At 58.4% G+C, this 9,620-nt stretch overlaps 3 protein-coding genes across 3 annotated transcripts in view; 2 read left to right on the top strand and 1 right to left on the bottom strand.

Annotated features, from left to right (window-relative positions):
• Window positions 1-1,013: 1,013 nt before the first annotated feature.
• On the bottom strand, window positions 1,014-4,921 carry SDRG_10664 (hypothetical protein; the record flags this gene model as incomplete). Its single annotated transcript, XM_008616665.1, has 13 exons — window positions 1,014-1,037; window positions 1,085-1,135; window positions 1,183-1,379; window positions 1,429-1,549; window positions 1,627-1,749; window positions 1,798-2,019; window positions 2,069-2,279; window positions 2,326-3,065; window positions 3,119-3,229; window positions 3,282-3,359; window positions 3,406-3,693; window positions 3,749-3,881; window positions 3,930-4,921. The coding sequence occupies 13 exons, from the start codon at window positions 4,919-4,921 to the stop codon at window positions 1,014-1,016; spliced, it is 3,291 nt and encodes a 1,096-aa protein (XP_008614887.1).
• A 1,298-nt stretch (window positions 4,922-6,219) lies between these two features.
• SDRG_10665 (hypothetical protein) lies at window positions 6,220-8,500 on the top strand. Its single transcript, XM_008616666.1, has 7 exons — window positions 6,220-6,486; window positions 6,535-6,824; window positions 6,868-7,015; window positions 7,070-7,114; window positions 7,173-7,496; window positions 7,541-7,915; window positions 7,964-8,500. The coding sequence occupies exons 1-7, from the start codon at window positions 6,247-6,249 to the stop codon at window positions 8,399-8,401; spliced, it is 1,860 nt and encodes a 619-aa protein (XP_008614888.1). The 5' UTR covers window positions 6,220-6,246; the 3' UTR covers window positions 8,402-8,500.
• A 602-nt stretch (window positions 8,501-9,102) lies between these two features.
• The window catches only part of SDRG_10666 (hypothetical protein), a gene marked incomplete at both ends in the record, with an annotated part of 1,375 nt that continues 857 nt past the window's right edge, over window positions 9,103-9,620 (top strand). The window contains one exon of the mRNA XM_008616667.1: window positions 9,103-9,576. Within this exon, the coding sequence (XP_008614889.1) occupies window positions 9,103-9,576 (474 nt within the window). The remainder of the gene's footprint in view (window positions 9,577-9,620) is intronic.

Here is a 9,620-nt window from a genome sequence, read left to right on the forward strand (position 1 = left end):
TCGTTTTAGGCTAAGATTGGCAACGTTCTGGGCCGCTGTAGAGTGCTCGTCCATACAAAAGTCAATACAGACCATTTTGTCCTCGATCGAAACAAGATTTATAGGAGTGGTTAGCAAGGACGGCCGCGTCATTGGCAGCTCAAACCTGGGCGGGTGGAACCCCGAGCTCCCGGAGCGCAACTTCCGATTATGTCGTTCGTTGATCACGTCCGCGGGTGAGCCACGTGCAGCTGACGTCACTTGCACATGCAGATCGTATTCGAGCGAGAGATAGTCGGAGAAGAGTCTTGAGAACTCTTTGAACTGGCTGCTCACCACCCCCAGAAGTTGAATCGGCTGTTGCAACGACCCCAAGGTCGGTCTGCTTGGGTGACTGGCGCCTCGTTGGTTGGTTCTACCGGCTCCTACCACGGCGGCTTGTCGAAAAGACCACCGCCGTAGCACTCGTGCACTTTCGACACGCGTGAGGTCGAGATGGACATCGGTCGCCGTTAAAGGCAACTCGTCCCACTGCGCGCGCTCCATGCGCACATCTTGCAGATCACGCTGCTGGATCGTCTTTGCGAGACTCACAGAAGCATCCTTGCCGCCATGAGTTATATTGACCGTCGCACCGGTCTCGCACTGGCACACGCCCCACGCCCCATCATCCATGGTCAGAGAGGCGTTGACCTCGTCGTCGCGCTCTGGTGGCACTGCGCACTCCGTCGCAGGCCTGGCTCTGGCCGGCTGCTGCGACATGTCGCTTCGGCAACCTCTCGTCGGGCTTGAGACAATGTCGGCATCTTCCAAACTCGCCTTTGTAGCGGCAACGGCCACACGGCTTCGCTTTGAGGCCAGAATGTGAAGAGTGACGAGCGCACAAGGATGCTTTGATGCAGCATCAATGATGCTTAGTGAGTCGCACGACTATTTAGAATCGTAAGAGATGGTACGTTTGTGACGAGCAATCAACGTACGGTCGGTCCGTCAGCAAGGAGCATCGGGAGGCTTGATTTGGGAGGGTTTGATGATCATGCCACACACGTCGAGGTGCTCTGTCAAGAATGAGTATTTCACACACAACAGGATGTATGAAGAGGACGATGTCTGCCGTGATCAGCATCTCGCTGAGCGATCGGAGACCCACACATCCCTTGCAGCACGAGGGTCGTACGTGATGGCATGATGATCGCGACTTACGTCTGGCGCCGCCGCATACATTTCGAGTAGGGCCTTGTGCACCTTTGCATGATGGGCTTTAAGCGCGGCGTCGGTCTCCGTGTCGTTCCAAAGCTCGATAAACGACTTGTTTCTGGTCACAAAGTGCGTCTTGAGCTTCACCGCTTGCTGGACCATCTTGCGCCAAATGGAGCACGAGGTGAGCAGCTCTGCGTGCCCTACGACAAGCTTGACGCGGATTTCGTCCATAGGCAAAAGCGCGCGTACCAACGACGATGATGTTGGAGCGAGAGCGCGTTAGTGCGACGTTTGCGCGCGGGTTTTCCGTGAGGAAGCCTGGTTCATGGACGCGGACAGTGCTCAGCAAAACGATATCGGCCTCATGTCCCTGTTTGTGCACACAAATGAGAAAGATATACGCGAGAGAGAATGTGGAATAGCCTGAAAAGCGTCAATTGTGTTGACTTGGACGTCGGTCCACTTCTCGGCGGCCACATTTTCTCGGAGCAACTCGACTTGGCCCTTGTACGGCGAGAGGATCGCGTACGACCGCGTCGCGCTAGCTCGCAGCGTCTTGATGTGGCGCACCTAGACCATTTCCGTGGGACATACCGAGACAACATAAACGCGGGGTACCATGTCCGTGATGTAGACAGCTTCCGCGTTGTTGTAAAACGAGCCGTTGGCGTAGCTCTCTTCACCACGCACGTCGTAGCAAGCGAACGGTTGCAGCGTCGGGTGCTTATATATGTTGTCGCCTTCCAGCCGTGCAAAAACGGCCCGACCGCTCTTGAGGTTGCCGTCGTAAAAGTTTGTCGACGAGAAGTGCGCGATGAGTGGGTGCATGCGGTATTGAATCTAGGCAACATAGGCGCTACGAAGGCCGTTTTGCGACTCAGTGGCGTACCTGGAGCTTCGACACGCAAACACCGGCAATCTCAAGCCGCTCGAATAACGAGCGGCCATATTTTGCGCGCTTGACTGCTTCCGAGGTGACCGTCGCTCGTAACTGCTGCACGTCGCCGATAAAAATATGACGGCAAGTGCGGACGCGGAAAGCGAGCAGGGCGCTCAACTCGACGGCTTGCGCCGCTTCGTCGACAATGATGGCGGCAAACCTAGCATGGTTCATTACACAAAAGACCGCAGAAAAGGTGGGTGTACCCGTGGTCCACAACGTCCAGCGTGCCGTTGCCAAGCGACGAAAGCGTGCCGACGACAAACGTGGTGTTGCCGACGATGGTTTTTGTCTTTTCCAAGCGGATGCGCGCGATCGTCTCGGCGATCTCCTTGATGCTGGCGCCGAGTTGGTTGCGCTCGGTGCGCAGCGCTCTCTCGCAGCGCTTAGAGTTGTTGAGGTTGAGTGCCTCCTTGATCGCGTCACGGGCTTTGTGTTTCTCCTTGCGCCGGGCGAGAAGCGTCGCCACATGATCACAGGCGTCCATCGCCTTGTCGACCACGAGCGTGAGGCAAAACGGCTTGAGCACCTTGGGCACGAGATCGGGCTTGGCGTTGACAACCATCGTGAAGCGCTGGTCTTCTGGCGCGTCGCTTGGCGTCTTGATCGTGGTGCGGCTGCCGTCGGTGTCCACAAGGCACTCCGGTTGGAGAAGTCGAGTAGCGAACCCAAACGCCGCCTTGTTTGAGGGCGCGGCGATCAAGACCGGCAGCAGACCAAAGCGCGTCGCCGCCGTGCGAACCAGAAGCTGCGTAGTAGCCAGGCAGTTGGCAAGTGCAACCGACGCGGTGGTCTTCCCGGTACCAGGCGGGCCTTGCAACAAGGCAATCGGTGCAGGACTGTTGAGAATCTCCTTGATCGCCGCCCGCTGCGCGTCGTCAACCTGGGACGAGACGGTGTGCCAAACGACCCTCGGAACCAATCGAGGGGGAGAGTTGGTCGCCCGCTACGTTTTGATGTCACCATGAGACCGGCTCTTCAGCACAAGCATGACCGCACCTCGAATTCAATCGCAGTCGACCACTTGATGGAAAGCGCGCGCGCGGCTTTGGTAACGTTCTTGTCGCTGCGCGCGCCGAGGTCTTGGACAGTTGCGAGGATGCGCGTCGACTATTCACGTCGCGGTGCATAAGACCCAAGCATTACCGATGCGCGCGCGTACATAGAACTCGCCGAGCGTCATCGCCGTGTCGTCCAAGCTGCGTAAGATGCCGAGAATTTCCATGTCGGCTGTCGATCCCTATGGTTGATGTTAGCAGTGGTAGATACAACGGTATTGATCGCACCGGCGTTGAACGCAGCTTCCGAAGGCTCGCGTCGTGCTTCTTGACGGTGCAGCGAACCGACGCCGCGTGGGTGGGCTGCAAAATCATGCGGCGCAGCGTCGCCGGGACTTGGCCGAGGGACGATAACGCAACAAACTCGCGCATCTGCGAGATCAAATTGACCCCGAAAACCACCGACCACTTGGTGCTGGTTTGTGGACGGGCGCCGTCTTCGAGTAGCGCAAAAAACCGCGCTTTGTCTGCTTGGTCTTGACCCACAATGATGCCATAGACCTGCGTACGACCACACTACATGAAAGAAGCCGTTAGTAGTCATAAAGAGTGTCGTGACGAGGTAGAATACCTTGAGGCGGACAACGTCATGCATATGCAACGACTCGTGCAGGTTCCACGGGACCGCGCTGAAACGCCACACGTCGTGATGCGTTCGCTCTTGGCACACTAATGCGACGTCGCGTTTTGCATACTTCTCGAACCTAAACCATAAAATTGAAAGAGTCGGGGGCATGCAGAGGAATGTATACCCTTGGTGAGTCGCGTGGGCGGTTTCCGCGACGAGCAGCGGCTGCCAGACGTCGACGTACTCTTTGACGTTGTCGTACGAGATGCTGGGCTCTTGCAGGGCTTTGTGACTCTTGGAGCCGAGCTGCTTGAGAATAGCCACAAAAAATGGCAAGGTATCTGGCGACGTGTGTGCTCGCGTCAAGTCCAGCGCAGCCTTGTACTGCCGCACAACGTCGTGATCTGCCGACGTGAGAAGGCGCGTCGGTGTCAGTCGACTAGAAACGGCCGGCTTGTTTGGTGCGACGTCACGGCGCGTCACGACAACGGCATGCGTTGGCTTGGTTTTGGGCGTCTTCATCGTCGACGGCTTCAAGCGCGGGCTCGACGGACGCGGCGACGCAGCGTTCTGTACGCTGGAAAGTCGAGGGTGCGTCTTTGGGTGGGGTGTGCGCTTCTTTGACGCCAGCATTGTTGCCTTGGTTGGATTGAGCATGGATAGGACCGTCGCCGTGATCACCGCTGCACGTCCACTGCGCGTCACGGCCTGGAAAAAGCTCTCGAGCTCTCGAGCCCCGACAACGACGATGCGCGCGTGCTCTGACGCATCGGGGAGCTCATGCGTGCACAAGACGACGATCCGACCAAACACCAGCGGCGCGAGCGCGATAATGTCGTTGTAGCTCGGTGTCATGGGGCGACAGCTCTTGGAAGCACCCATGATGACGTGAAGCAAGTCGTCCCCGACCATAAAGTAGTCGCCTACAGCGACCATTTCGTCCCCAGGGCTCCACTTAGGAGCCGAGATATCACGGAGGGAAGATGATCCATCTTCATCGAGGGACTTGCGGACGTCGTGGTCGACCCAGATCGTCATGACGAGGACGCGGAACGTCGTCAAGTCGAAGCGCGTGAAGACCGCAGAGACCTCTCTGCTGCGGACGCGGAGGTTTTGATCTTGATCCTTGATCAGGAAGCTCTCCATGGCGCCGACGTCCATGGCGCCACCGTCCATCTTCCCGATAGCGCGCCGATCGATTTTGAGGTGCCAATCGCACTTTAGCGGACAAATTATTTAAATAGCTCGATCAATACAAACACCAGATATAAGGGATCCGCATTTAAATGTAGAAAGGCCTCCCGATGTCTTGACACACGCAACAAGATATTGTATTTTGTGAGGCTCATCAGAATCCAGGGTGTATTTTGGCGTGTTTTTAGCAATTAGCGTGTCGATCGCCAGGCAGATGCACCGATCACGAGACCGCATTCATTGCAAGCGGTGCTAGAACTATGGTTCGCTGCGTGCAGCCATAGACCGTTTTTGTTGGCCGTTTGAAGTCATTCAATATCGATGGTTACGCTCAGAAGCTTCGGCATGTACTGTACATCCTAGCGACGCCCGCCATTTCATTCAAGATCTCATTTCCACGCAGCAGGAGCGCAGCACGGAAACGATACCTACAGTCTAAACCGGACTCCTGCAGTATGCGTTGGCTAAGATATTTTTCGCGTTGCAGGCCCGAGCATGTCAGATTTGCAACGAGACGAGCCATGGGCGGTTCTCGGGTGGTTCTCGGTAGTGGTGTCGTTGCTTCTTTCTGGGACTACAGGGTGGAGACATGATGTTACCGCAATGTTTTTAGGATGGATTCACTGCTGTCGCTCGTCGCGTGAACTCATTTCGGGGTGCAAACTTTTATGTATCCCAGAGCTCATGGTCCACCAACGCTAGGTTCCACGTGCAACGCACTAGGCTTGAATGCAGCGTTGACCTTTATGTTGGCAGCAGCCATTTGGATCGCACAGTCAACCTTAGTACGTTCAGGATCACAAACTGCACGTTGTCGTAAATGTACCGACTCTCGATTGCAGGGTAGATCCGTGCGCATAAGCTTCTCGATGAGACCAAGAAAGTTACAGCCGTGGTGTCGTTTACTGCTAGTGCACGTCGTATTTTGAGTGCAGCGTTGGTGCAGCAGCCATATCTTCTTAGACCCCACCATCCACCGCTGTGAAGACCATTGCCTCGCTGGCACTCTATACCTGCGCTGCCTTGCACTTGCATGTCAGTTTGCGCGTCGGTCGTATCGCACTTGAAACCTTGATACTATTGCAAATCCGTTCGTTCTATCGTATACAAAGCACACTCGTATACGAAGCCAACATCTCTGGAAGGTGTTGTTTCAGTCATTTTGCGCAATAGCATTGATCTCGTGGCCGCCTGGCTTGCACCGATGGCTCTGGAAGTCCAAACCTCCTAAACTCGATGCTTCAAGATACAAAGATAGAGGTTTTCAGGTGCATGTGCACGCCGCCGGTGCATAAAACAAGAAGCTCATGCTGCGCGCAGGCCACCGGTCGCGCGTGCTCATCGCCGGCGGCGGGCCCGTTGGGCTCACGCTCGGACTGCTCCTCGAGCACGTGTACAAGGTCCCCGTGGACATCGTCGACCGGCAGCTCTCGCCCACGCACCACCCGCAAGCCCACTTTATGAACCTGCGCTCGATGGAGATCTTGCGCACGCACCTGCCCGTGCTGCACGACCGCGTCCTCGACCACGCCGCGCCGCCGCACCAAGTACGCCTTCTCCTCCCATCTCTCTTTTCCTACAGATACCGCATCTAGTGGCGCGACTACGTCTACTGCGCCCGCGTCATGGGCAACGAGCTCGCGCGCGTCGACCAGTTTGGCCCGAGCATTCGCCGCCCGCCCGCGTCGCCCGGCTTCCGCAACGAGCTCAGCGAGAGCTTGCACTACTTGTCGCCGACACAGCCCGTCCACTTTCCCCAGCACAAGTTTGAAGACCTCCTGAGCGCGTACGCAACCGAGGCCGGGCTCCGCTTCCGTCGCGGCATCGAGCTCACGCGCCTCGAGACGACGCGCACCGACCGACTGCGCGTGGCGCTGCGCAACGTGTACGTATCTTTGTCCCGACTCGCCATCTCATCGTTATCGCAGGCAATCGGGCGCAACTGAAGAGCACGAGTACGCATATGTCATTGGCTGCGACGGCGCCCACAGCAAGGTGCGCGCGGCCGTCGGCGTGCCCATGGAAGGCTCGTCCAAGCTCCAGAGCCTCGTCAACGTGCATTTTACGAGCCACAAGGTCGTCCTTTCTCGAGTGGTATTCGGTTTGGTTGCTCAAACGTGGGTGTTCTAGCTCGCAGAACACGCGCGCACGTGCCCGGCCATGCTCTACTTTGTGGTACGTTCATATTGTCTTGGTTCTCTTGACGACAAAGTTGACCTGCCTTGTCATCTAGTTTAACCACTCGGTGATTGGTGTCTTGATCGCCCACGACCTCGAGAAGGGCGAGTGGGTCTTCCAAATCCCGTGTTTCCCGTCAAATCCCAAGAAGCCGCTTGCCGAGTACTCGACAGCAGCTTGCGACGCGCTCATTCGCGCGGCAGCCACCGCGTCCGGCGCGGCCTCGCTCGACGTCGACATTCACTCGGTCGGCTACTGGGAGATGCAGGCGCAGGTCGCTGCCACGTACTGTGCGGCCGACGATCGCGTCTTCTTGGCCGGCGATGCTGCGCACCGGTTCCCGCCCGCCGGTGGCTTTGGCATGAACACGGGCATCCAGGTTTGCATTTTCCACGAAGCGAATTTCAATCTCTTAGAGAGTAGGACGCGCACAACCTCGCGTGGCGGCTTGCGCGGCACCTGCACGGGGCGCCGACATCGCTGCGTCAGTACTCGGCCGAGCGCCAGCCGATCGCGACGGCCACGACGGCGCTGAGTCTCCAGAACTTTGAGCGGACGCTGCGGGTGCCGAGCGCGCTCCACGTCTCGTACGCGTCGGCGCAGCAGCTGGAAGCTGCGACGCACTCGTCTCTCTTCCAGTTGCTGCCATCCAGTGTGCGCCAGTCGGTCGTCTCGTCGGCGTTGGCGGCTGGGTCGGCCCACCTCCGGTCGCTCGAAGACGCAGCGTCCAACATTGGCGCGCACCTCCGTCGCCGCGTCGCCGAGATTGTGCAGCGACGCAAGGCCATCGGCATGCTCGTACCATGGAGATGCATAAGAACTGAGTGGCTCATGTATCTGATCTAGTTTTTCAAGTGGGATCTGGGCTACGTCTACAACGCGCCGTTCCCAAACGCCACCGACGCGGCCCTCGATGCGTCGCACGAGTTCAATTCTCCTAATGGCTTTGTTCCGTCGGTTCAAGTCGGCGGGCGCCTCCCCCACAAATGGCTGCGCTGGACGGCCACCGATGCGGTCGTCTCGACGCTCGACTTGCCGCACTTGATGGCCGCGTCGAATGGCACGCCCGAGTACGTGCTTTTGGTGCTGGACACGACAGTGCCGTCTCTCTCGGTGCCGACGGTCGTCGTCGGCGCGTCGGCGACGTTTGTCGATGCGACCGAGTCGCTAGGATCTGAGGTCGCCGCGCTGCTCGTGCGTCCCGATGGCCACATTGCGCAGGTGTGGGCCGCTGCCACCGACGTCACGCAGGCCGCCATCGATACAGCGATTGCCACCACGTAGAGTCAATCTTTCCCACATAGATCGTCGTATAGATCTTCTTATAAGAAGAGAGAACCAAGGTGCGCGTCCACGAGGTCGATCTTGGGTGGCGGGCTAGGGTTGCCGTACGTCGTCCCACGCCGCGTCTGCCGTGGTCGCAGAGACCCGCATGTAGCAGCTCGTACGTTGGCACACATGTAGGATTGGGCAGCGCTGCATGACCACGCATGTCATTCAACAGGCAGATTCGGATGGTCACCCAGCGAAATCTAAGTCCGCAGGTTGTGGGATGTCGTCCGGTGAAGTCGGCGACGAAGCTGTCCCGCAGCTGGGACCAGGTGGACGCTCTTGGAAAGTCGCTTTTCATTTCATTTCGCTGCGAGAAGGCCAGCTGCCATTGCGTTGTCTTCCCGCGTCCTCCGAGCACAGGATACCCCGGATATCCGAAAACTGAAAATGAAAAATCTGCCGAAAAAACTCAATGCTTTGCATGCAAATCACTGGGCCGCAGACGCGTCGTGTGCTTCGAGGTGCCAGAGCCGCAGCCCATGACAGCAGTCTTCGTTGTCGTCTCGTCCTCGGAGGAGGATCGTTGAGGGCATTTGGCGTGTTCGTCGAAATGGAACTTTAGTGAAGGCCTCACTTTTTTTGAAATTCAGCTGCTTTCGACGTGGGACACGTTTGGCTGGAGCCAGAGCGGCAGCAGATCCGCATTTGCCAGCATGCAGTCGCTCCGCGTGCTCCTCCTGCTGGTCGTCCTCTGCGTCGCGGCCGTCGGCGCCAACGAGCAGCGCGTGGCCGTCGACCATGGCCCGTTGGCCTTCTTCGAAGTGGGCTACCTGCGCCATCTGCTAACGAGCCTCGCGCAAAAGGGCGGCGGCGGCGGCAAGCCTGCGCCTGCACCAGCGCCACGACCTGCACCAGCGCCAGCACCGCGTCCCGCGCCAGCTCCGGCACCAGGTCCGGCTCCTGGTCCTCGTCCAGGACCTGCGCCGGGCCCTGCGCCAGGTCCCGCCCCTGGTCCTCGCCCTGGTCCCGCACCCGGCCCGGCGCCGCGCCCTGTGCCCGCGCCAGTGCCCGCGACCGGTCCCCGCCCAATTGCGCCGGCTGTACCCGCGAGCCAGCCGATGCCCAACCAAGGCATGCGCCCGATGCCACCGCCGATGATCTACACGCCTGTGCAGCCCGTCGTCTTCGTGCCCATGTACCGCCCGTACGCGTACTCGTACATGTATTTCCC

This window comes from Saprolegnia diclina, assembly GCF_000281045.1.
Source record: "Saprolegnia diclina VS20 unplaced genomic scaffold supercont1.37, whole genome shotgun sequence".
In the NCBI taxonomy this organism is placed as follows: Eukaryota; Oomycota; class Saprolegniomycetes; order Saprolegniales; family Saprolegniaceae; genus Saprolegnia; species Saprolegnia diclina.

Excerpts from the sequence above, each read along its gene's own strand:
- SDRG_10665 (XM_008616666.1), top strand. The coding sequence starts at position 6,247 with ATGCTGCGCGCAGGCCACCGGTCGCGCGTGCTCATCGCCGGCGGCGGG. Across the intron at positions 6,825-6,867 it reads CGCGTGGCGCTGCGCAACGT|GCAATCGGGCGCAACTGAAG; the intron begins GTACGTATCTTT and ends TCGTTATCGCAG. Across the intron at positions 7,497-7,540 it reads GCATGAACACGGGCATCCAG|GACGCGCACAACCTCGCGTG; the intron begins GTTTGCATTTTC and ends CTTAGAGAGTAG.